The following is a 24,822-nucleotide window of genomic DNA, read 5'->3' on the forward strand; positions in this document are numbered from 1 at the left end:
AGGTCTTTGCGTCACGGAAACCCTATCGCTCAAGGACATCGCAAGGATAATGGGGGTCGACCGTCGAGTATTTGGCCGCATGGAGCAGAACATATTGGGTAGACTACAAACTGCAGTTGAGCTCATTGATTTGCTCGACGGCGCAGAGACCTCAGTGGATATTGCTATGTTTATCTTGACGCATCCGGAACTGACAGAAGCTATCCTCCGTGCCTCCCAGCGTGTCACGGTTCGTGTTCTCGTTGATCGGGCACAAGTCTCCGAGAAAAGCTCACCTATGATGACCGAAAACGGGGTCAACGTATTTCACGCAGGCCCCAGACTCATGCACTGGAAGGTAGCGATTATCGATGGAACCGTGTTGACGATGGGAAGCTGCAATTGAAGTGGGGGGGGAAATGACGATGAATTGGGAGCAGACTATTGTATTGCGCGGTCCTATTGTTGGAGCACACGTCGTTGAGTATGACCCGCACATGTGGCCTGTTGCCGTGCAAAACAACTGGAAAGTCAAGATAGATAGCCGCGGTAATGTTCATCTGTAGCGTCAAGCAATGGTGAAAGCAGTGCCGCAGCTGGTACTCCGGCCTGGCAGTTTGTTTTACAAGGCACGGGCAACTACAGCGCGGTTGCGTTCGATGGAGCCCGCCACGGAGAGACGTTTCTGACGACCACGGATCAGACGCAAGTTGATTCGACCAACCGCGAGTTCGAGCAGCTTTGGCATGAAGGACGGGTGCTTCAATGGGCCTCGAGGCGTTCTGCTTGCGTCATGTACTTGAGGGAGGACGAGGACGAATCAAAGTACCCATCGGGAGAGCAGGACGAAGACGAGGACGCAACGATGTGCTACTTGAGAGAGGAGGACGGCGACGAGGAAGAAGAAACGAAAATGAACCCCCCGGGAGAGCAGGACGAGGACGAGAACGTTGTTGAATTGTAAGAGGTGGCTGAACGTGCGCGCCATTGTTCAGCAGATGCCCGGTGCGTAAGCGTCTCGGATCACCCCATCCGTCAGTTTACGCGAGCGAGCGACATCCATTGCCGAGCGAGAGCTCATTCTGCAGCAACCTGCAAGCAGCACACTCCAAGCAACCAACTTCACCTAGCGAAGTCCGCCTCTAACAAGACTGTTCTCATCACTGGCGCCACCCGCAGCCTCGGTCTCACCTTCGCCAAGCACTACACCAAAGCTGGCTGGAAGGTCATTGGCACGGCACGCGACGTTGGAGAAGGCTCACGATGTACGGACTCACCCTCTGCACTGGAGAACTCTTTGCTTTACTAACCCAACTCCTCTTTCCTCGTTGTTTTAGCTCAAGGCGCTCTCGCCGTTCAAGATCGTGCTGCAGCCCGGCTTCGTCAAGACCGACCTGAACCATGGCCACGGCGCCGTGCGTCGACTCCGTTTACCTCCACATCTCTGGTTGAGGAGAAGCGAATGAAGCAGAGGGACAGCGATAAGAAGCGCAATGAGCAGTTGGAGCCAATCGACGAGTTTAAAAAGAAGTTCTTCAAAAGGCCAAAGAGGGGTGGAGATTTAGGGCCTTGCCTTTTAGTCTTCCTCGAGCGTGGGGGCCTCTCCGATTTTTTTTTTCCAGTGTATATTACTACCGTAATGGGTTGTGTATGTCTGGGGTGGAGATACTGTGTCTGGCTTCTAGACACCCGTGGAAACGGGTGTGACGACGGCGCCGCCTCTAGCAGCGGGAGTCGTGGGTTGTTCTACAGAGATGTCCACTGCGTCTAGGTCCACGTTGCTTTTGCACATTGGGCAGGACTGGAATTCACACACATGCGAACGCAGGTAAGAGGAATAATAGCTTTGAAGTGGAATGTGCTAGTTGGTGCAAACGTACCGTGTTGCGTCGCAGCCACTCATCAATGCAAGCCACGTGGAAAATGTGTTTGCACGGCAGGTTGCGGACGTCTTCACCGTCTTCAAACTCGATCTACCAAAATCAACCGCGAGCAAAATGTAAGATACCAAGAAGTTTTTAGTTTTGCAAAGTGGCATGGGCTTACCAAGCAAATGGGGCAGACGTCTTCATTTTCCGACGCACAACCGTCAGCCGGTTTGAGTTGCTCCGTGGGTGCTTCTGGGTTCCGCTCAGCACGGCAGTATTTCGTGATCCTGAGCTGCTCCAACCGCTCCTTCGTGACGCCGTGAACAACTGCAGCACCGCGCATCTGGGCAGCTCTCAACTACAAACGGAGTAAGAAACGAATCGTGCGTGCGCTGTCAGGTAGGTACCGAACACTTTAGTATTCAGCACTACACAACTCACATTTCTTCGATCTGCGCGTCGCCAGCGGAGAAGAAGCACAAGTAGCACGAAGACGACAGTGACGATGAAGGCACCTAGCACGTAAACCAGCGATTCAGGATCAAGAGGGAGCGAGTTGGTAGCAGCATCCGTCGTTACGGCGTTTGTCGTGTTGTACACCCATACATCACCAAGTTGGCTTTGGTAGCTGCCACCGTGGATTATCATGCTATCTCCGCGCCAAAGAGCAGCGCGATGATTGTAACGCAGCGGTGGAGATGCACCATCGCCTTCGATTTCGGCTTGCCGTGCTTCCATTGCCATGTTGTTCAAGTCAAATTTCCCAAGCACGATGTCATCGTACACGTAGCCGCTAGAGCTCTGCTGTGGTTTATAGTATCCTCCGAAGAACCACATATTTGTTCCTTCAGTGGTGACAATCGACGTGTAGGCACGCGGGACTTCGGTCGTCGGAGTGACGCTCGTCCATTTATTCTGACTGAAGTCGTAGACCCAGACATCATTCAGCAGAGTCCAGCTCGAGAAAAGGAGATGGCGGCCGCTGTACGCGAGCAGATAGCCTTCGCCTTGTTCGTTGCTGTCATGAAGCATAGCAACCGAGTGTGAAAAGCGAGTTGGGGGCTGCAGATTTCCTGCGGGCTCAATTTTATTCCACGTGTACGTGCCAAGATCATATCTCCACAGGTCGTTGTAATCGGTTGGAGCCTCGTTGCCCTTCTCGTCGTACGCAATGCCGCCGAACATGAAGAGAGCGTCGTTATGAATCACGATACCAGCCTCCGATCGTGCATCCGGTACAACTTCCGAGTTGGGCGGGGCAGGATCCATTCGCCATGAAGGTGTTTTCGCTGTTAATGAAAGCCGCCAAACATCGTTGTACTGCACCACTGGCACACTGTTCGTCGCTGAAGCCGTGATCGCATCAGTCTCCGCAGCCAATATTGATAGACCTCCGAAAACTATAAACTCGCTGACAGTGAGGTTCGTATGGAGCACTCCAGCATGGTGAAATCGGTTCTGAGGTCTCTTGTTCCCAACTGGTAGTTCAGTCCACTGCCGTCCAACGAGATCGAACTTCCATGTGTCGTTATATTCGACGTCTTCGTCGATTGAGTTCGTGCTGATGCCTCCGAATACGTACAAGTTATCCTCGAAGGTGGCGATAGCATGAGCTGAGCGCCGCATAGGTTGCACTGAAGCCGGGCCGAAAGACGGGTCCCAAAGCTGTGTCCACTGTGCCGGAGCAGCAGCACCCATCATTTCCGACATCATCTCCATTACAGCGCAAGAAGTCCCTCCACAGCTGATGTGGATGTCAACGAGCGCTTGGAATACACAATGCAGGTGGGCCGTTGCGAACCAAAACGGTAGCATTACGTTTGTCGATCAGACTGCGAGGTAGGTATCGTAGCATGGACCCTAAAATTAGGGAGCAGGACATTCACAATGATTATATTGCATCTGATCCATGCTCTCCGGCCTGAACGAAAAGAAGTTGAGTTCTATTGTATATTGAGATAGAAAATCCCGTTGAAGTAACCAAGGACCATTTGTACATCTTTGGTGGTATTAGGGGGTCGAAGCAGGCAAGTACATGGTGCGCGGCGATACAAATTGTACAATACCCTTTTCACCTAAAATCTTCACACACCTTAGTCGTTTGAATTCCAGAAAAAAGTTTTGAGAGTTTTAGGTGAGTTTGGAAATTGGCATCGATGAGGAAGACTCAAGCGAATAGTACACGGACTCAGGATGCGGCGGAAAGAGCCAAAACAATTATTGGCATTGGTGCTTCGACCACACACAATCGTGGTTTTGTTTTGCAAACGTGCAAAAGCTTACATGTACTTCAAAGTATCACGTAGCCTTGTAGTGTGATCAAATCGTAACACTGGCTGCAGTTAACGTTGGTATTACTGCAAATGATGTAGATGGCAACCATGAAAGTTTCTAAACCCTTGAACCATACATAACGATGCTCTATGTGGGCAAATTTAGGGACGATGGTTCAGACGTCTTGGATACCCCATCATCTCTCGTTTCCACTGGGTGATAATTGCTGTCATCCTTATTGTAGCTGTTCGCTTCAAATGAGTGGTCTGAAGTCGTGGCAGCAGACTCTTGTCGATCTGTTTGTTTGGTGTCACTACTCACTTGCCTAATAAACTGTTATGGCCAGACGACGTGGTAATTCTGTCAGTCATCCAGTCAGCTGCAAATCCGAGAAGGCAAAGGCTAGTTAGTACCTGTTGAATTTGATCGCGTGCTTGCAACTCAGCTTCGGTCAGTACAGGGAATACCCAGTCACCAAGTTCGTGGCGCTGCTCAAGAAACCGGATCATCGTTTCCTTCGGCAAGCTACTTCGTGAAATCAGGGCTGTCCACTAAAATAAAGTTTTCGTCAGCATGTCTTGCAATTTGCGAGTCGCAAACGCGCCCGTGTCTAAAGTCATGGGGAATGCTTACATTTAGCTGAACATCCACCAGCTTTTTGATTTCTAAGCCGCCAATTACCGAGTGTATCCGCCACAGTTCCTTATCGCGCTAAGTTGATGGAGATACGGGTACAGTTAGCATCTGGGAGCTTATTCACTGCTATCATTTGAAGTATGTACCTCATCCACGCCAAAATCTCCTAATACATCTCCCTTGGGGTCCACAGAGTCGAGAATGGAGACAACGTGGTATTCAAGCTCCGAAATCGTGTCCACTCCCGCATACTGTTCAAAACTGTTCGCTTGAATTTTCTTCTCCAGTGAATCTAAGACGATGGTGGCTGGACCTGATCGGATGGCAAGTTGAAGTAGAAGTCGCAAGCAGATGAACCGAATGTCGTTCATCGCTAATAACACCACATAAAGCGTCAGTTAGAGCTTAGACAAAAGATTTCGTACGCTAGGCGATTTGACACAGCTATGGCACCTTTGCGTTTACTTTTAGCAGTCTGACTGGCGCCCCGGGATGAAAACATTTGATCGAGCTGCCGAAGTCCCTTGTATACGCCACACACTAGATAGATAATATCGATTTTCCACTGTGCCTCTCGCGATCTAGAGGTTATCAGATTTTCGTACGCCTCCGCAACACATGCCAAAACGTCCAGCAGCATTCGAACGGTAAGCTCGTACACCTTTTCGTGCACCCCAAGATTTCGTTCGTACTCTACCAGTACGGTATTGTTCACATACTCCAGCAGTAGCTGCATCCGGAAAACGAATCCCTGTACCGCGTACGTGCACCGAGTATTGCCAAACCAAGGTTTGCTTGCTGTCCACGACTGCTCATATATTCCTGGGAGCAAGTGGTTCATACATTCATGAAAGAAGGCGCGATGTGCGTAGTGAACAAGCGAGTTCATCATCCCTAAAATTTGCGCTTCCACTTGCTCAAAAGCTTGATCGACCCAATTGAGATGAATGCAGCGACTGTCGTTGTCGACGTTGCGCCGCCTGCTCTTTCTCCCTTGTCTTGCCAAAGTATCAACTTGATGCCGGCATATCCTCCACACGAAGAGCAGCCTGCATGAATTTGCGTGCTCTGATACAACGTGTTCAACGGTGCATGACGACAACTGTAGCATAGTAAGCATATGTCGCTTCATCTTGGCGATTTTCTCTAGCAGCACCTGTACAAATGCACAGCTCAGCGCAACATTTTGAGCCTGGATACAGGTGCCGACTATCTCCGTTTCTTCAAGTAAATGGTGTGCCAGCTTCTCAAATTGTGATAAAACTCTACATGTAGTAGATAGCGAAGTCTCAAAACTCGTGGATCGAGTGGCTGAGCCGATCTGCCCTACTTGGGATGGTCGCCGAGAGCAGTAGGCACCACCATCGCCAAAGTACCCAACTCCAGCTTGTGAAGTCACTCGAGCAAAGTTACCTCGAGCCGAATTTACGACAGGTAGCGCAGCTTGAGAAGCGCCCATGTCCCTCACAACAGATTGCGGTGCGTTCTCTTGACCAGGATAAAATGCGTTTCCAAGGGAACTCGACCGTACCATTGAAATGGAGCGCGACGGAGTTGCGTGAGTGGTGGGAGTCAATACATCGTGCTGCAGAATAGACCGAAAGTAGCGTGCGAAAATGTGCTCGCCTTTGCTGATCGAAGATTCCACGGATTTCCATAGTGCATTACCCACCTTGTCGTTTAGCTCACCATTTGGAAACACGGAGCTAATTTCAACAACCACAGCGTGCAAGGCATCTAGAACTTCGCGAAACTTGAGACCCATGTGCACGCGAAAGTTCGGGTTCACCGGGGCCCCGATGAAGCGAAGCTCGCGCATGTTCACCCACTCATTCAGTGACAGGAACTGGGTCCAGCTCACCACTTCGCTACATTTTTGAAGCGATTTTTTAATTTGAAGTTTGCACCGCTTGTCATCCACGTTGATAACGACAACCTCGACCCACGCACTATCCTTGCCGTTGTTTACTAAGACACGCTGGCCAACCCATTTAGATAGACCTCCACTTCGACCGAATAAACGAGATCCATCTTGCTCACCTCCTTTTCCGAGAAGCGGTACGTACAATTGACCGTCTAGCGTCTCGACTCGTCCAAAGATTTCTCGACTCTCATCGTCATGAACCGTAGTTACGTCCCTCTCCGAAATGGAACACACTGTTTTCTGCCACCATACACCCACATGATGTGGATCAGCCACGAGAAGCTTAGGCTGCTGGCCTGAATGAACTGTTGGTAAATGCACGAACCGATTCACCAGATTCATGAGCATGTCCGGAAAAATTCCTCCTTTACTACGAAATTTGCGTGGGCGATAGAAGCATTGCACCACGAGTTGGGGACCAGTGTCTCCCACGTGCTTCGAAGTCGACGAGGTTACCGCAATATCGTGCGCCCATTGATCCGAAACCTGAGTCAAATGCTTCATCTGCACGTCTAATGCTTCCCTCAAGTACCCGCTATATACGTCTGCGATGAGCGATTCAAATTTGATCGCTACGTTCTCCTCCACCATGTTACCATCGTCACCGAAAATCGTCGTGAGCACGCCATCTGCAGCGAACAGACAAACCGTGTCCACATCTTTTCGAATTTGCTGCTTCACGAAGTCGGCACGCTGTCGCAGTGCTTGGTTGTCTGTCTGTGGACCAGCGGGAGCGACAACGGGCACTATTGCTAGAGAATTGAATAGGGTCTCACGATAAACAAGCTCCACCTCTTCTTTTCGTGCCTCCTTATACGCTGTCCACTGGTACTCCATCGGCAAAAACCTCACGTAGTGAAGAATCGATGAGATCGACAACTTGCGAAGGCGCAGCTCCTTTAGGATCGAAGGACCGAGCAAACTTCCCAAATACCTGAACATCTCCTGGATACGGTCGACGGCAGCGTCATTCGGCACAGGAATCGCCGGAGCTTCACGAGGCGAGCTTGTTTCACGAGGCGAGCGAGGGGTTGGAGCCCCAACGCCGTCACTGCTGCTCAGTTGCTTACTGAGTTGTCGAAGCAGTTTTGGCTTGCCTTGGACATGCTCCTCCACCAGATTTTCAATGACTTCAAAGGTGTCACGCGTGTCCAGATACAGCTTGGCGGCCGGGTGCATTCTCGGGTTCACATCGCCACCAGGCTTCGCCACGCCCCCCGCCAGTTCCACTAATCGTTGAATTTCTTCCAGCAGCTGCAGCACCACAAGTTCATCTCTCGAGACTCTGCCGGCCAGTGCCATTTGCAGCAGCTTCCAAGCTCAGAAGCCGATGAAGTCGTGGGAATGAACTGCAGGTTGTCAGTGACTGCGCATCGGCTGATCGATCGATCGATCGCTCGAATCGATGGATCCGGTGGGCGCACACGGTCTAGTCACCGCCGTAGATAGCTGTTCTGGCGCCGTGCTCCTTCTGTCGTAAGATAAACTAGCACGCGACGATTATTAGCCGCCGCGCTATTGCTGGAGGAGGTCAACGCAACGGCTCGCCGAAATAGACAGCAAGGGGTGTGCGGCTTGTGGGCTACATGACCAGCAACGGCGACCACCTGGACGATAACTTGGTCAATGCATCATGGTTGCTCGAGCTAGAACGCACGAATAGCTCCTGTACCGGTACCGGCGCAAAGCTGAGCTAAGCTGAGCTGCATCGGATCGGATCCCGTCGAGGTGTGGCTCTCGAGAAAACTTTCTTCTCCGGCAAAACTGGGAGCACTCACACTATGTCGCAGCACTATCGACACCTACCTAACCGAGTCACTATAATACATGCATCGCAACCGAAGCCGAACCTCGTGCAATGCCAACGCAAGGCTTGGCCTGGTTTACAACTCCACGACAAATGGCTACAACTGCAACAAGATGTTCAGCAAAAAGTTCTAAGTCGCTTTGGTGACATTCTCCCCCTCAACTAGCAACCATTGTCTAAAACTTCGAAGTATTCCGGAGGTTTTTTCAAATATAGGTTTTTCACGTTGCTAGTTTAGGATCGCCAAACTGGGGGCGCAGACATTGCAAACTTGACAGACGCCACCATGAGCGACGGCATGGGGCTGGGACTGGACCTGTCGGGGCTGGGTCAGGAGACCTTGGCACCCGCCGTGGACGTGGCACAGCTCGCGGAGGCCATCCGCCTCATCCTTAAGGACGCGGACCTGGAGCAGCTCTCGCGCCGCATGATCCGCAAGCAGCTGGAGGCGCAGTTCCACGCCGACCTGTCGGGCTACAAGGACGTGATCAACGCCACGATCCTGGAGATCATTGAGCAGCAGCAGGCCGACGAGGAGGAGGAGGAGCGCGAGCCCGACCCGAGCGACGACGAGGACGCCGACGACGAGCAGGAGGAAGAACGGACGCCCCGGAAGAAGGCGGTGCCCAAGAAGAAGAAGACGCCGCCGCCCAAGAAGCGCAAGCGGAAGGCGGAAGGTGAAGAGGGCAAGAAGACGCGCGGAGGAGGCTTCAACGCAGAGCTGTGTCTGTCCCCGGAGCTCGCGCAGGTCGTGGGGGCTGACACGATGGCGCGGCCTCAAGTTGTCAAGGCACTGTGGGCGTACATCCGCGAGCACGACCTGCAGGACCCCAGTAACAAGAAGAGCATCCTGCTGGACGACACACTGCGCGGCGTGTTCCAGCGCGACTCGTTCACCATGTTCAGCATGAACAAGTTCGTCAAGCGCCACGTGCGCAAGCCCGACGACATGCCGGCGGGAGGGTGGAGCCAGATCCCGCGCGACGGCGTCTCGAGCGACGAGGACACAGAGGCCAAGGCCGCGAAGAAGAAGCCCGCCAAGCGGAAAAAGAAAGCGACGACGACCGAGGACGACGATGGGGAGAAGAAGAAGACGAACCCGTTCAACATGGAGCTGTCCGTGTCGCCCGAGCTGGCTTCGCTCGTCGGCAGCGATCGCATAGCGCGGCCGAAGATCGTGCAGGCGTTATGGGCGTACATTCACGAACACAATTTGCAGGACCCGAACGACAAGCGCACGATCCTCTTGGACGACAACATGCGGAGGGTATTTCAGCGGGACTCGTTCACGATGTTTAGCATGAACAAGTACATCAAGCGCCACGCGCGCAAGTTCGCGGACGTGCCGCCCGGCGGCTGGGCCGACATCCCGCGCGATGGACTCTCGAGCGACGAGGACGAGGCCAAGGCCAAGAAGAAGGCCCGGAAAGGAAAATAAGACGGGTGGAGGATTCTACAGACAGGAAGGCAGAGCGGACCAGACAGAGAGGAGCTGCGGCCGTGTAGAAGCAGTAACGCTATCGAGATGCAAGCGGCTGTATCTGGTACTGAAGTATTTGAAATCGACGTGACGCTTTTGTATGAATGCGGTCCGCAAAAGGCAACTTGGGCGGCCATTAGCTATGTCTGGGCGTTGGTTGCGTCCAACGTGAGGTAGAACCCCTCGGAATAGTGGCTTTGCTGAAAAGTGCTACTCTTCCATTTTAGTGACCATTTTGACTGGATCACGAAAGGGTAGCAACTCTACTGGCGCAGGAGACAGCAGAGACAGCCATGGACGCGTCCGTGATCGCCAGCTTCCGCACGAAGGTGGTGCAGAAGCCAGAGGTGTGTGTCCTCAATGTCTTGTTGATCTGTCAGTGCGGCGCCGTGCGGAGCCACCGAACGCTAACTGTCGAGTTGTTGTGTTTCTGCTCTGCAGCTATTTTTCACGCCGTCGGAAGAGGTTGCAGCGGAGATTAAGACGTTCGCTAAGCATGCGTTCGATCGCACGTCCAAGTACCAGAGCAAGAGCGGTGGCGCTGCTCCGCTGGAGGAGCTGTACGTGGACGGTTTCGACGCCGACCAGATCTGGGAGCAGCTCCGCATGTTGAACGGCCCGCTAGTGACGGAGATGACGCAGCGCATCCGCACGTTCCACAAGAAGTCGGAAAACATTTTGCTACTCCCGTCGGAGAAGCAGGAGGAGGACGCAGAGGAGGAAGAGGAGGACGTGGACAAGCTGGAGGAGGAGCAGGCTGACAGCGATGAGGAAGAGGACAACGACGAGGAGGACGAGGAGACGGCTGACTCGGACGACGAGGTAAAAGAAGTGAAGACCAAGTCGAAGAAGAAGAGCAAGAAGACGCGCGACGTCGCGGAGGACGGTTTCTTTGACTGGGACGAAATGGACAAGGCGGCTGAAGAAGAAGAGGAGGAGGAGGAAATGGAGGGCGACGAGGAAGGCGAAGAGAATGACGACGACGAAGAGGATGATGACGATGACTCTGAAATGGAGGAGGGCTCGGATGCTGAAGCTGCGGAGGAAATTCGCTTTGACGACTTCTTCGGAGACGAGGAAGTGGAAGTCGAAGAGGGCGACGAAGAGGAGGAAGAAGAGCTCAATGATGTCGACATGAAGGAAGGCGACGAAGACGAGGAGGAGGAGGAGTACCCGACGATTAACCGTGCGAAGCCTGATGAGGAGGACGTCGACTTGGAGGAGCTTGCGGAGCGCGGCATCATGTCATCCCACCAGCGTCGGCGCCAGCGTCTTCAGAAGGAGATTAAGCAGTTCGAAGACGAGGCTATTAACGAGAAGCCGTGGCTGCTGAAGGGCGAGGTGCGCTCTGCTGCGCGTCCGGAAAACAGTTTGCTGGAAGCGGTGCTGGACTATGACCGGCCAGTGAAGGCTGCACCGGTGATCACGGAGGAGGTGTCTATTGCGCTTGAGGAGATGATCAAGAAGCGTATTCTGGAGGACGACTTCGACGATGTGATCCGTAAGTTCGCTGGCAACGAGGAGGACCAGAAGAACAAGCTGGAGGAGGTGTCCATGGAGAAATCCAAGGAGGGTCTGGGCGAGATCTACGAGAAGGAGTACATGAAGACTGCGATGGGCTTCGAGGCCGACGACGAGTCCAAACAGGACCAGGAGGAGATCGAGGTGATGTTCAAGAGTTTGTGCTGGAAGCTCGACGCGCTGTCGAACTACCACTTCACGCCCAAGCCGGCTGTCAAGGAGCTGAAGGTCAAGCCTGCAGTGCCCGCCATCGCGATGGAGGAGGTGGTGCCGATCAGCGTGAGCGACGCGAACCTGAAGGCGCCCGAGGAGGTGTACGAGAAGAAGCGCAAGCGCGGCGAGGCCGTGCTGCAGTCCAAGGAGGAGATGACCCAGACGGAGCGCAAGGCGCTACGCAACGCCAAGAAGCACGCGCGGCGGAAAGAGAACCGCCAGCGCGAGTTCGACGAGCGGTTGGTGGCCAAGCTCAACCCGGGTCTGGGCAACAAGTACGAGAAGAAGAAGATGCTCGAGAGCATCGCCGGCGCCAAGAACATCACCACGGGCAAGCAGATCGAGGGCTCGTCCAAGCAGTTCTCCAACTCGAAGGAGTTCTTCTCCCGCCTGCAGGTGCGCAGCCATCGCCGCTGTGATTGCGCCTCGCCGGCGTGTCACCCTGTTCCCTGGCATGTGCTGATCGTTTTTTATTTGTCGTTGTCATGCAGGACGAGGTTCAAGAGAAAATCAGGAGCGCCAGCGCGAGCGAGAGCAAGTAGAGCGGACGTCATCAGCATTAAGCGGCAGCTGGCAGCGCTGCAGAGCAATAGAATGGATTTTGTGCATATTGTACGTCGGCCCCGTTTTGCCCGCCTCCGGCTGAGCAGCAAAGCGACCACGATGCGAATTGCTCGACGCAGTTGTAGTGACCGTCATCTGCCGGGGCATCTCTTGCCAATCCTGATTTGCGTGGGCAATTTTTTTTTAGAAAGGAATCTTGCGATCATTTTTATCGGGTTGCACTTGTCACGGACGCATGTCAAAAAGATCCCATTCTCCAAGTTGCTGGCTTCTACGCAAGACCTTTCCCATCAAACGACACCATGCAAGTGAGCACGCGCAAGTACTCGGGCGACGCCAACGACGTGCAGCTGGAGACGGAGGCCGTGTACGGCCACCCGCTCATGTGCGCCAGCCTGCCGTCCGACGTGTTCCCGCAGCGGTCGGTGCCCGCGCGCGTGGCCCACCAGCTCATCAAGGACGAGCTGGCGCTGGATGGCAACCCCAAGATGAACCTCGCCTCCTTCGTGACCACGTACATGGAGCCCGAAGCCGAGGACCTCATGATCGAGGGCCTGCGCAAGAACTACATCGACCTGGACCAGTACCCGCAGACGGCCGAGATCCACAACCGCTGCGTGACCATGCTGGCCAACCTGTACCACGCGCCGCTGCAGCCCGGCCAGCAGGCCACGGGCACGGGCTGCATCGGCTCGTCCGAGGCCATCATGCTGGCCGGCCTGGCCATGAAGCGCAGATGGAAGGACCGCCGTATCGCCGCCGGCCTGTCCTACGACAAGCCCAACATGGTCTTCGGCTCGAACGTGCAGGTGTGCTGGCACAAGATGTGCAAGTACTTTGAGATCGAGATCCGCGAGGCCGACGTGTCTCCGGACTGCCTCGTGCTCACAGCCAAGCGCGCGCGCGCGCTCCTGGACGAGAACACGATCGGCGTGAGCGCCATTCTGGGCAGCACGTTCAACGGCGAATACGAGGACGTCAAGTCCATCCACGACATGCTCGTGGCCGAGAACGAGGCTAACGGCTGGAGCATCCCGCTGCACGTGGACGCCGCGAGCGGCGGCTTCATTGCCCCATTCATCAGCCCCGAGCTCGAGTGGGACTTCCGTCTCCCGAACGTCAAGAGCATCAACGTGAGCGGCCACAAGTTCGGCCTCGTGTACGCTGGCATGGGCTGGGCGCTCTGGCGGGAGCCCGAGGACCTCCCCGACGACCTGGTGTTCCACGTCAACTATCTGGGCGGAGACCAGTCGTCGTTCACACTCAACTTCTCCAAGGGCGCGGGCAACGTCGTGGCCCAGTACTACAACATGCTGCGCTTCGGATTCGATGGATACCGCCGTATCATGGAGGCTAGCATGGAGAATGCGTTCCTTCTGCGTGGAGCGCTGGTGGCGACGGGCCACTTCCGTATCGTGGACAAGCAGCACATGCCGCTCGTAGCGTTTGCACTGATTGATTCGTCGCGGTACACGTGCTTCGACATCCAGGACAAGCTCAAGAGCCGCGGGTGGATTGTCCCGGCCTACACGTGCTCCAGTGGCGCCGAGGCGCTGACGATCATGCGCGTCGTGGTGAAGCAGAATTTCTCGTCGCACATGGCCAACATGCTGGTGCAAGACATCATGAAGGCCATCGAGGCGCTGGAGAAGCACCACATCCTGGTGGACACGGCCATGTCGTCGCCCAAGGCGCAGAAGAAGCACTTCAAGGACATTGTGCACTCGCTCCAGGCCAACCTCAAGCACCAGCAGTCTGGCCTCACAACGCACGGCGTGTGCTAGTTGTACTGACGTCGGTGCACGCTCTGGAAGCTGTTGTGCGGACACGTCCAGCACGACGTTTCCGATCTCTTTTTTAGTTGTTCCTTTCTGCGTTGCCTAGAGAGTGAACGACACGCAGTTCACTCTCCCAAGGAAAACAAACATAACATGCAAGTATTCGACACTGTGAGCTGTTCCGGGGTTTCAATTGGGGTAGTATTCAAGCTCGCCACAGTGTTTATGTCTAGGCGTGGTCGTGAGCTTCATCGGGTGATAACGGTAAGTATCGACGGAGGAACTGCGTGACCTTCGTTGCAGTCTTCAGGAATGGGTCGGGGAAGTAGACCATCGCCATCCCCACAAGCGCTTCGCAAAACTCGCTGTAGATCAACTCAAGCTGGTCGTCATTTCCAGGCGTGGCTTCTTGGACGTTGCGAAACACGTTCATAGCTTGGTCCATCGAGAAACGAGCGCGAACCAGGTGGTAGTCCTGTATGAAAGCCTGCCAATCTATTATGCGCATGTACTTGTTGATCCCGTGTGCAGTATGTCGAGGCTTTGGTTTCGCAGCGCCAACCACCGGTGCCATCAGCTCGCGTTCCTTTGCACAGTAGCGACGGAAGATGATGCGGATTGTCTGTGAATGACTACCAATTGCCAACTTGATATCCGAACGGTGCATCAGTACTCGGATCAGGCTCTGGTTTTGGAGGGCTATCGGCAGGTGGTGAGTGGTAAAATATTCAACACGTGCACTCAGCGGACCAATTTGAGGTTGGAATTGCTCGTTGCAGAGCTGGAGGAAGAGTTCGGCGAGGTCCTCGGGAGAAAAGAGCTGCTCGTAGCCGTTCGCGACCAGCTCTTCGTCGCGCAAGATGGGCAGCACGTGTATTTCGCGAGGCATGCGAAGTATCTTGACAATGTGCCACAGGTCGTCGAGACTCATGGCATGCTTGATGTTCGTACGAAATGGCGTGTATAGCTGGCGTATGATCCGTTGATGCTTCTCGAAGATAGCGCGAACGTGAATCAGCTCAACTTCGGGATTATCCTCAACACTGAACAACCTGCGCATTGTGCTGTTCGTGAGCGAAATGCATTCATAGACATGCTCGCGATGATCTGTGAGGCCTGCCGCAGTAGTTGGTGCTGGTACCTCCTTTTGTTCGGTCGCGAATTGAGAAGCAAGCTCACTTGCTTGTTGCCACTGGGTAACCCGAAGCTCTCGAAGTTGCTGATGCACCACCTGGAACGCTTGCATCTTCACGGACGTGGCTTTTACGGATTTGTGTATGGCCTCCATGCTTTGGATTAGTCTCTCAGGACCTTCGCCAGTAAGGTGTCGAATCCGAGCGGTATGGTATGTATTTCCATCCCCACTGCTTGAGCTAAGCCTACGACCACCTTTGTCCCTAGCTGGTGCGAGAAACGAACTGTGCGAGAGCGGTTCGAACTGATGCTGTAAAATTGGGCGGATGGGAGTCCCCATTACAGCCCTCGACATTTCTCCAATACTAGCCTCAGTAGAAGGATCCGCCACAGATCGCGGCATCAGACCTCGAGACTGCACCACATCCGCCGAAATGAGCTGCTCCGAAATTTGGTTCCACGTGTTATACGCGGTGACAATCGGTTGAATAATCCGCAGCGAACGGTTCGTGTTTGCTGTACTCTCTGCATCTTGCGGAGACAATTGCCCTGGCATCGTTAAATATGACGGTGCCAACGACAGCGAGCTCTGCACTGGAGATGATATCGGTGTTGCGTCTTCAGCTCGATTTTGTTTTACGTCTTCCGGGGTTAAGACCTGGGAATCTCTCGATGCCTTCGCCTTTTCATTTGGCGGCTGCAAGTAGGCGTTGTGGGTAAATGCACTCATGTCAGCCGGTGAGAATAATAATGAGCCGCATGCTGTCGCTAAATGTGCTAGAAGCAGTATGGTAAAGCTGCGTGAATGAAGCGGCGATATGTCAAAATCTGTCTCGTGGAGCAACTCCAGATTTTCGAGCAGATGAATCCGCGGTAGTGGAGGATGCTTGGGCGTAGAAACCGATTGTCTTCGTGTTGGTGCATGCCTTAGTTCCGAGCTACGTGACACCGTCCTCGGCTTTTTTGCCACAACACTTGATACCCAGAACCGATTGACACCATTAATGACACCCAGATCTCCTTTGTCGGACCCTGCAAACCCGTCGGCCACTTGGAGAGCTCGGTTGGGCATAGAGGGGTTTGGCACAAGGGAGATTTCATGATTTTCAAGCATCCGAGAGCTGAACAACTTGGAATGGCTGGCATAGTGTTCATCTTGAACGCGGATGGCACGCAGAAGCTGCTCGTATTCTCGTGCCGCCCGAGCATTTTCATGTTGGTTCGGTTGCTTGTCCGTGTCGACCGATAGTTCTTGTGGGGTGAACAAAACTTTGGCATCATCTGCTTGAATTTGGTCACGCAGAGCGCCAAAGAACTTTGAGAACGTTCGACCAGACATTTCATCTTGAGAAACAGCCCCCGCTGCAGCCCTCCTCGTAGTAGGACTACCTGCTGTCGCAGTGGCTGCTACTGCTACTTGTAGGGATGGTTGCTCACCATTTTCAGTGACAGGAGCACTTAAAACTACCGAGTTCGACCTCCCTGACGTGGTGACAACGGAATTGGACCTCACTGCAGATGCCGTATACACCAATGAAGAAGTCCGCCTCAGTACCGTACGTCGGAGTCGTGCAATCTCAGCAAGACATTCATGAAGAACAGAAGTGGTCCCTTGAGCTTCATCCCTTTGTACATTCGAATCACACATTTCATCAATCAACGCGGACGCACCGACGTGAACTTCTTGACTTGGTGCTTGCTGAAGAAATCCAACACTGTGATAACCTCGCAACAGCGACTCCAGTATAAGTGGTGGTAGGCACGCCACAGCTTCCACTCGGAGTTGACCTTCTTGACACACTTGAGTCTCTCGCCGACGACTTGTATCCAAGAACAAGCTTGCAGCTTTAATCCGCAGTTCCAGACTCCGAGTCCAGTCCTCTGCTTGCTTGCGATCGCTTCGCATTGACAGGTTGTCCGTCTGCGCATTATCCCGCTGCCTAGTTAGCTCCTCTACCTGTCGTTTTATGACTGTCAGACCTTGCAGGTCAATTTCCATTTGCTTTTGGATTTTCTCAACCCTGCGCAATGCAGCCTCGCGCTTCCAGGAGACAAACACCTTTCGGAGAATAGCCTTTGGAGCAACACTAAACCAGTTTGAGAAATACGCGACATACTTCCTGTTGTTCTACAGCAAATTCAACCATGAGACCACACCGTGAACCCCTACTAATGCAAAGGGATACAAATTCAAGCTCCATGACAAACCTTCTTTTGGACAACCGCAACGGAATACCATTCGCTCAGCAACATGCGCGATAAAGCATACGTGCACTCGGACAAGAAGCGCCGGAACATGGAATACACGTTGCCAATGTCATCAGCCAAGATTTCGTTGCGCTCTTCTCGCCACTCTCTACATGTAGAAACGCGCGACAGTGCATTCAGAAGTGAATTTCTCCAAAAGCGTTCGTTACGATGACAAACTTCACGTACTTGTCGTTTCGAAGCGTTAAAAGTAGACGCTTGTGATGCTTTACGAGCGCGAAATATGGCAGTCCGTTGTGAGCGTAGATGGACTGAATAAGCTCGGCACTCAGTACGCGAAACAATGGTGCGTACGGCCCGAAGTGCGGTGTGAGGTCTTCTACTCTTCGAAATCAATGATTAACACACAAATGAGCTCCTAGCAAGGCAGTGAACTGACGTTTTACAGCAATATGCTACTGACTAACGTACCAAGGACCTTGCAGCAAAAGGTTGTGATCAACTCGTTTGGCCTCGGAAGATTCGCTGTCCGTCGCTGAAGCTCCTCAAATCCAACTTCGTACCGGACCGCTGCAAGGCAAACATGAAAAAAAAAGAAGTAAAATCCACGTTGCACAAACCAGTCCTGCGTTCATTACGCACCAACAGATTTAAAACTTCGTCGATCTGCTTCAAACTGCCGAAGCCACTGGTCCAAGAACAAACGAGCAACAGCTGACTGATTGAGTTCGGCCAGAGGATCCGCCTTCACCGCGTCGTCCATCGTCTGAATTAGCTCGTGCAGTGGGAGCCCCGCTTCCTTAGGTGACTTCACCTGCATTGAAACAGCAGCAATCAGTTGATTGGATTGCCTTCCACCCTCCGGAGCAACATGCTGCTCCCTCGTCGTCAGCATCGGCAGCTTGGCGAGACGCAATGATTTCTGCGGAGTGAAAGCTTCTGCTGCTGGGAAGGCGCTATCACCAGCTGCTCGAAGCCTCCGTCGTCTCTGATTCTGCTGCTTTATAGCATTAGCATTGCGTTCTTCTGGCCTCCGACTGCTTTGTACTTGCGGTTTTCGAGGCAGAAACGTGAGCGGGTCCACGGTGTTGGCGAGACCCAGTGCGTCGGGCCCCGAGCGAGCGTTTGGCTTGCGCGACTGCGGCTCGATAGAGAACCAGCCATCTGACAATGCAGTTGAGCTGGTTGGAGATCGTGATCGAGGCTTCCTGTTGGTATTAGCAGCTCCGAGGTGCTGCATCCCTGGTTCAGGAGCTACTGATCGCGAAACGACGTGTTCGAGTTGGCTACACCTCGCATATCCGATACGGAAGTGTCAAACCACTTGGGCGGGTTTTTATCAGTCAAGGTTCGGTAAGACGTCGATCAGTATCATACCAATTTTATGTGTGGGCGCTCCCGTTGCACGTTGGCGCACGAGGAGGTGGCGGAAGCTGCTGGCGTCACGCCTGACGAGTTTGTAGATGGCGATAAATGTAGGAGAGTTGCAACGCCTGGCTGCTTGCGGTTGATTGACGTTGGCTTCTGTGGTGCATTGGTCACCTGCTGTCTGTCTGACTGCAGACACCCCAGTGGAGAATATGGGGCCGGGACGATATGGGCCGATCATTTTGCAACGTGGTGGAGCAAATGCGGAAGGAGAAAATAAGGTGAAAAATCGACTGCAGGCCATGCGGGTACGTGACGAGGTTGTACTGTGCGAGCTTCTGCCTTTAGATTGAATACATCCACTGAATATGCTGTGCGTTGACTGTTGATTAGTGGGGGTTGGTTCCATCCTTTACGAAGCCTAGTGCCAAACCGGATCACTTCTTGATGTTTAACGCCAGGTACTCGATTGACAAAATGGCGAAATGTATCTGAGAACGTGGCGGTTGACACGGTGCCATTGTGGTGCAGGTCCGAGAATGTCCAGGAACGACCGGCATTTAAGCGGTTGTTGGAGTCAAAACGATGCGTGGTGCTGTGTGAAGGGTAGACGTTCTACAACATCTTTCCTGAACAATCTGCTTGGGCTCCGAAATGATCATTGTCATTGTGTTTGACTTTCAAGCTATTACGAATGGCAGCAAATCAATAAAAGGGAAAAGCAGCCGTACTATTTCCACAGAGAGGCACGTCCGACGAAGGTAAATGCTTGCTATTAAGAATAAGTTCGAGCTACATTTCTTGCCAACTCGAATTTCTTTGTACAGTTTGCTGGCCTCTACGATCAGTGGAAAAACGAAAATGGCGAGCTGATGTGCACCTACACGATTCTCACGACTGCGGTTGCGCCAGCGTTGAAGTGGCTGCATACACGCATGCCGGTAAGAGCAGGCATCGTGATACTAGGCATCCACGACTACTGAACGATTGTGCTTTATCAGGTCATTTTGTCGGATGAAGGCGTCGACCGCTGGCTGTCCGGTGCAAAGTTCTTCGAACTCAAGGACTTACTGGAATCCTACCGTGATAGCGACCTCAAGTGGTACCCCGTCGATAAAAAGGGTATGTTATATGTCGCGTTCTCGATTACATGTAGAACTGTGGTTGTCCTGGACTAACGGTTGAAATGCAGTTGGGTCGATGCAGTTCCAGAGTGAAGCCTGCACCAAGAAAGTCAATATCAAACATGCAGGTGGAGTAATGTGCAGCGTCGCAATAATGATGGCCTGAATCATTTGCTCACGACGAATTGTTCAGGTGACATCAAATCGTTTTTCGGGGTCAAGACGGAGAAGCAGGAGCCCCAGATTGCGTCGCAGATGGCGCCGACGGGGCAAGCTAAGAAAGGAACTGAACTGGAGGTCAACTCCCCAGTCAAGAAAGAAGAGCTGGATGCCAACCCAGAGACGACGCCGAAGAAGCAGTTCCAGCAGTTTTCCACCACGTTTGTTCCGGCCTCGACACTTCTCACCAAGCGCTCCGACGACGAAGACGACCACAACCAACCAGCGACATTGCCAGTCAAGCGCCGCCGAGTGTCCTCGCCGGCGAAAGCGAAGCAGAAGTCTCCCGTCAAGTCAAAAGGCAAGTTGAAGTCACCACCGAGCAAGACACAGTCGTCGCTCGACTTCTTTTTCGGCAAAAGCCCAAAATAAGAAAGCCTTGTAAACACGTCTGGGACTGGGGGTTACGTTGGGGGTACATTTCCTGTAGCCTATTGTAACTTGGCGGTCTTCGGTGAGTCCCTCATAAAGTGCTGACGACATCGCACACGCGTTGTCGGTCCTCAGCGTCCCCCGCCTTCCTGGTCTTGTGTGCTCACTAGTCGATAGCGCGAGCTACTCCTCCAACTTCTGTTGCGCCTGGTGCGTCTGCTCGTGCAATTTCCACGCCGAAAACCGCAGTATCCGCCCCAGTACAAGCTTCAGACCAGAGCCATGGAGATGAACAAGGGGGAGGCCGAGAAATGCCTTGAGATCGGCAAGAAGCACTTGCGTCTCGGCAACTGGGAGAAGGCCATCAAGTTCTTCGACAAGTCGCACCGCATGTACCCGCTGGCGGGCGTGGAGGCGATGCGCGATCGAGCCAAGGAGGAGCTAGAGAAGGCCTCCGCGCCCAGGGCACAGCCCACGTCTCCACGTGGCGGAGCTCCGAACGCCGGTGTGCGGCACCGAGCAGCAGCTCCGGCAGCAGCTGCACCGTCGAGGTCTCCGTCGACGGAGCCCTCGCGGCCGTACACGGCCGAGCAGATGCAGATGGTGCGCAAGATCAAGGCGTGCAAGACTCACTACGAGGTGCTCGCTGTGCAGCAGACTGCAACGGAGAACGAGGTCAAAAAGGCCTATCGCAAGGTGAGAAGCGAGATACTTAGTGATTGCGTTGCAGTGTTTTGTTAACGTGGTGATTGGCATTGAGCAGTTGGCGCTGAAGCTGCATCCGGACAAGAACAGCGCCCCTGGAGCGGAGGATGCGTTCAAGGCTGTGGGCAAGGCGTTTGCAGTATTGAGCGATCCCGATAAGCGCGCACATTATGATCGCTACGGCGACGATGCGCCTGTGCAACAGCAGCAGAATCACCGCAGATACGCACAGGAGGACGACATCACGCCCGAGGAGATTTTCAACATGTTCTTCGGCGGCGGCTTCCGCCCACGTGGACGCCGGCCGCAACAGCAGCAGCCACAGCAAGGCCAGCGACAGCAGCAGGAGCAGCGGGGCGGTATGGCGAACTTGGCCCAGTTCCTGCCGCTGCTGCTGATCTTCCTCATGTCGCTGCTCTCGATCCCCTCAACGCCCGAGATGCCGTTCAGCCTAAACCCGACCCAACAGTTTAACGTGCAGCGCGCTACGCAGATGGCCAATGTGGTCAAGGGTATTCCGTACTACGTGGAGCGCGATTTTGAGCAGCGGTACACGACCCACTGGCGCGATCTCTCTCGTGTCGAGCAAATGGTAGAGCAGGCCCACGTGTCAAAACTCTCGGAGAGCTGCGAGAACCTCAAGCTCCGTCAGAAGCGGATGATCTACCGCGCCCGGAACTCCCGCAGCGAAGACCGCGAGGCAGCCATGCGCAAAGCGCTGGAGATGAAGCTGCCTCCCTGCGACGAGCTGCGCAAGCTTCGGCGAACGCGGCGCTATTGACCGCCGATAGCAGGTCAGGGCTTAGAAGGCGAAGTGCAGGCAGGGACACCAGAGTCAATACACATATGAAGCATGCCAACCTGATGCACATGTGCTTGAAGTCGTCAGTTCCGAATATTCCCGTCCAGAATCGACCAATACACCAGTATCCTTTCTCCTCTCCCTCTCCACAGGCATACATCGCTCCTTGTGTGGCATAATCCGGATTCCTCCGCGACATTTTCAAGCTCAAAGTCAAGTCCGACAAGGGGACGAGAAGAGCGATGGCGTCGAACGAACTGGCGGCAATCCTGGCGCGGCGCCGCGCCAAGGCGGGCGGTGGCAGCGAGCCGCCGGTCCCCGCAGTGGAGCGCAGCGCTTCCCCGTCGCCGGAGCCGGTCCCGGCGGCCGCCAGAAACTCCATCGCCGAGCGGATCGCGCGTCTCAAGCAGCAGAGCGCGGCCGCCAACGCCGCTTCCCCTGCGCCTGCACCGCCTCGCTTCAACCACCCAGCGCCCGCGTCGGAGCCGTCGGAGCAGCTGCACGCGAGCAGCAGCAGCGTCGGCAGTGTAAGCGACGCGAGTGTGGTGTCTGCAGCCTCCGAACCGGCTGATACATCTGCAGTAGCTGCTGCTCAGGAGGCGGCGGGGCTTCGTCGAGCCTCCAACAAGATCCAGCAGTTGCAGGGGAGTTTGGGGATAAATGTGAACCCCTTCGGACGTCCAGGGGGACCCTCAAACAGCGGATATCGGAGTGCTCAACGGGAGTCCATTATGAGCACCGGAGAGGAACAATATGGCCACTCACAGCATGCCATGGGCGTTGCTATGCCCGGCATGACAGGGTCGGCCATCCCGATGCCTGGACTGGCGAAGGGGGGATTCCGTCTGCCCGGAATGACACCGGAAGGAGAGAAGACTGGAGAGGCACCTGCTGCGTCACTGGATGATTCCCACGTGAGTTTTTTGCCGGTTGAAGTGGAAAAGAGTAAGTGTTCTAATGTTTTTTTTCCTACTCCACAGGCGACGATGAACCGTGTTGCTGGACCGAAGCGCCGTGGCCCGACGCGGCCGCCACCAGGAGCTTTCCGTATTCCGGTGAGATTTTACTGATGCTTATTGAGAGAAAATGTGTGTACTGATTCGTACTCGTGATTATTGTAGACGATGGCTGCACCAATTATTGACGATGTGGAGCCTGCTCAAGTGCCCGCTGAGCCTGCGGCCGCACCTGTTGCGGTGGCAACACCGACTGAAGTTATTGAGCCGAAAACTCCGGAAGTGTCAACGCCTGCTTACACTGCAGCCCCTGCACCTGTTTACACCTCAGCTCCAACGCCTGCTTACACTTACACTCCATCCCCAACGCCTGCTTACACCGCAGCCCCAATGCCTGCTCCAGCACCAGCGCCGACACCAGCTCCGATTTCTGCTCCTATCGCGCAGAAGTTGCCGGAGCCGGAGTTAATGCCAGCGATGAAATCCTACGAGCTTGTGGACGATGATCCGTACGCGCCGAAGTACGACGCCCCGGTTGATACTTCATTTGGGCCTGCAGGATTTCCGAGTGCGTTGATGGCTAATTTCTCTATGGACGAACTCACTCTGGACGACAAGCCGAAGCCAGTGACCACGTCCAGTCCGTCTTTAGAGTCAGCGTCATCACTTTTCGGAGTAAGTGCTCCGGCACCAGTTTCGCAGCCCACCCCGAATCCCGTGTCACCTCCCCCTGCTACGCCAGTTGTGGCTTTCAAGCCAACTCCTGCCCCAGTGTTTACTCCGGCACCCACTCCGGTTCAAGAAAGGGTGCTGTCTCCAACTCCAGTGCCTGTATCTGCGCCTGTAGAGGTGCCGACCCGCGCTCCAGAGCCGGTAACCCCAGCTCCAGTGGTGGCTACTCCCGCACCAACTCCTGCGGCAACGTCGGTACCCGCAGTCGCACCAGAGCCGACGCCCGCGCCAACTCCATCGGCGACACTAGTAGCGCCGTCTGGTTCGTCATATTTGTTCGGTTCCGCAGCGGCTGCTGCTTTGGATGATGACGATTCAAGCGAGAGCGATTGGAGTGATGATGACGACAAGGACGAAGCTAATCAGTCGCTATTTGGTGCTCAGACCCCACAACAGGTGGCAGCAACCCCCGAATCTGTTCTAGTGACACCGTCACAGCCCACCCCAGAGCTTCATCAAGCACCGGCTCACACGAGTGGCAGTCTTTTCGGAGAGGCATCTAGCTCCCCGGTACCGGCGGCTGCTGCCGCACCCGCCCCTGGGTTCGTGCAGGCTGCCCCACAAACTGCCATTCCACCTGCACCGTACAGCTCGCTTTTCAGCGGAGCTGTAAGCAGTAGCAGTGGAAGTGACAGCGACAGCGACGACGAAGGCGGCCTCTTTGGTACGGGGGTGCCGTCCAAGCGATAAGCTTTGCTGGAGGCATTTGACGAACGCAACCGCCACGCATCATCAACACTGGGACGGCGTATCTTGCGAGCACGAATATCCTAGACGCTGCTCACCACTGGTAGTCGACAAGCAGCATGGACCGTTCCAGTGACACATCGCTGAAGCCAGACAGCACCAACGCAGCGATCGATTGACAACGTGCTGTATGCTTCAATGTGATTCTCTGTTTTCTTTTTGTTTGTTATTCAGGGGGGACATTTTACTTGCTTCCCATTTCTTGCTTGATTATCCAGCACTCGCATCATCTTCATCTTGTTGGCCTTCACCATGCTGGTCTTCACTCCACGGTTCAATGGATAGCAGGGAACGGGCAACGCGACAGCCATCACAACTCCATACAAGCAGGACGGAAAAGCAGACGGCACGACACCAACACCATCTCACGGAGCAGGGGGAGGCAGGGGTGGCGGGAGGGGAGGCAGTCGA

At 54.2% G+C, this 24,822-nt stretch overlaps 11 protein-coding genes across 11 annotated transcripts; 7 read left to right on the top strand and 4 right to left on the bottom strand.

The window, feature by feature from the left end:
* Positions 1-977: 977 nt before the first annotated feature.
* KRP23_2435 (uncharacterized protein) lies at positions 978-2,333 on the top strand (the record flags this gene model as incomplete). The annotated part of the gene is made up of 8 exons (XM_067887170.1): positions 978-984; positions 1,159-1,244; positions 1,317-1,394; positions 1,665-1,807; positions 1,920-1,978; positions 2,042-2,089; positions 2,181-2,246; positions 2,314-2,333. 8 exons carry the CDS (start codon positions 978-980, stop codon positions 2,331-2,333), a joined length of 507 nt encoding a protein of 168 aa, XP_067749782.1.
* An 89-nt stretch (positions 2,334-2,422) lies between these two features.
* Positions 2,423-3,566, bottom strand: KRP23_2436 (Leucine-zipper-like transcriptional regulator 1; the record flags this gene model as incomplete). Its single annotated transcript, XM_067887171.1, has 2 exons — positions 2,423-2,475; positions 2,552-3,566. The coding sequence occupies 2 exons, from the start codon at positions 3,564-3,566 to the stop codon at positions 2,423-2,425; spliced, it is 1,068 nt and encodes a 355-aa protein (XP_067749783.1).
* A 702-nt stretch (positions 3,567-4,268) lies between these two features.
* On the bottom strand, positions 4,269-7,983 carry KRP23_2437 (uncharacterized protein; the record flags this gene model as incomplete). The annotated part of the gene is made up of 7 exons (XM_067887172.1): positions 4,269-4,454; positions 4,535-4,672; positions 4,755-4,832; positions 4,904-5,130; positions 5,211-5,450; positions 6,447-6,725; positions 6,798-7,983. The coding sequence occupies 7 exons, from the start codon at positions 7,981-7,983 to the stop codon at positions 4,269-4,271; spliced, it is 2,334 nt and encodes a 777-aa protein (XP_067749784.1).
* Positions 7,984-8,774: 791 nt separating this feature from the next.
* Positions 8,775-9,926, top strand: KRP23_2438 (Upstream activation factor subunit spp27; the record flags this gene model as incomplete). The annotated part of the gene is made up of 1 exon (XM_067887173.1): positions 8,775-9,926. The coding sequence occupies one exon, from the start codon at positions 8,775-8,777 to the stop codon at positions 9,924-9,926; it is 1,152 nt and encodes a 383-aa protein (XP_067749785.1).
* A 335-nt stretch (positions 9,927-10,261) lies between these two features.
* KRP23_2439 (U3 small nucleolar ribonucleoprotein MPP10) lies at positions 10,262-12,244 on the top strand (the record flags this gene model as incomplete). The annotated part of the gene is made up of 3 exons (XM_067887174.1): positions 10,262-10,315; positions 10,410-12,098; positions 12,194-12,244. 3 exons carry the CDS (start codon positions 10,262-10,264, stop codon positions 12,242-12,244), a joined length of 1,794 nt encoding a protein of 597 aa, XP_067749786.1.
* A 324-nt stretch (positions 12,245-12,568) lies between these two features.
* Positions 12,569-14,050, top strand: KRP23_2440 (Glutamate decarboxylase 4; the record flags this gene model as incomplete). Its single annotated transcript, XM_067887175.1, has 1 exon — positions 12,569-14,050. The coding sequence occupies one exon, from the start codon at positions 12,569-12,571 to the stop codon at positions 14,048-14,050; it is 1,482 nt and encodes a 493-aa protein (XP_067749787.1).
* A 223-nt stretch (positions 14,051-14,273) lies between these two features.
* On the bottom strand, positions 14,274-15,332 carry KRP23_2441 (uncharacterized protein; the record flags this gene model as incomplete). The annotated part of the gene is made up of 1 exon (XM_067887177.1): positions 14,274-15,332. One exon carries the CDS (start codon positions 15,330-15,332, stop codon positions 14,274-14,276), a length of 1,059 nt encoding a protein of 352 aa, XP_067749788.1.
* Positions 15,333-17,025: 1,693 nt separating this feature from the next.
* On the bottom strand, positions 17,026-18,626 carry KRP23_2442 (uncharacterized protein; the record flags this gene model as incomplete). The annotated part of the gene is made up of 6 exons (XM_067887178.1): positions 17,026-17,099; positions 17,159-17,306; positions 17,387-17,534; positions 17,615-17,765; positions 17,858-17,956; positions 18,029-18,626. The coding sequence occupies 6 exons, from the start codon at positions 18,624-18,626 to the stop codon at positions 17,026-17,028; spliced, it is 1,218 nt and encodes a 405-aa protein (XP_067749789.1).
* A 144-nt stretch (positions 18,627-18,770) lies between these two features.
* KRP23_2443 (Abasic site processing protein HMCES) lies at positions 18,771-20,469 on the top strand (the record flags this gene model as incomplete). Its single annotated transcript, XM_067887179.1, has 9 exons — positions 18,771-18,861; positions 18,950-19,062; positions 19,148-19,215; positions 19,286-19,360; positions 19,440-19,515; positions 19,582-19,695; positions 19,756-19,876; positions 19,947-20,006; positions 20,072-20,469. 9 exons carry the CDS (start codon positions 18,771-18,773, stop codon positions 20,467-20,469), a joined length of 1,116 nt encoding a protein of 371 aa, XP_067749790.1.
* A 282-nt stretch (positions 20,470-20,751) lies between these two features.
* KRP23_2444 (DnaJ-like protein subfamily B member 14) lies at positions 20,752-21,955 on the top strand (the record flags this gene model as incomplete). The annotated part of the gene is made up of 2 exons (XM_067887180.1): positions 20,752-21,165; positions 21,233-21,955. 2 exons carry the CDS (start codon positions 20,752-20,754, stop codon positions 21,953-21,955), a joined length of 1,137 nt encoding a protein of 378 aa, XP_067749791.1.
* Positions 21,956-22,218: 263 nt separating this feature from the next.
* Positions 22,219-24,354, top strand: KRP23_2445 (uncharacterized protein; the record flags this gene model as incomplete). The annotated part of the gene is made up of 3 exons (XM_067887181.1): positions 22,219-22,890; positions 22,957-23,031; positions 23,098-24,354. 3 exons carry the CDS (start codon positions 22,219-22,221, stop codon positions 24,352-24,354), a joined length of 2,004 nt encoding a protein of 667 aa, XP_067749792.1.
* Positions 24,355-24,822: the final 468 nt, after the last annotated feature.

The sequence above is a fragment of the Phytophthora ramorum genome (assembly GCF_020800215.1).
Source record: "Phytophthora ramorum isolate Pr-102 chromosome Unknown Phyram_PR-102_s0002, whole genome shotgun sequence".
Lineage (NCBI taxonomy): Eukaryota > Oomycota > Peronosporomycetes > Peronosporales > Peronosporaceae > Phytophthora > Phytophthora ramorum.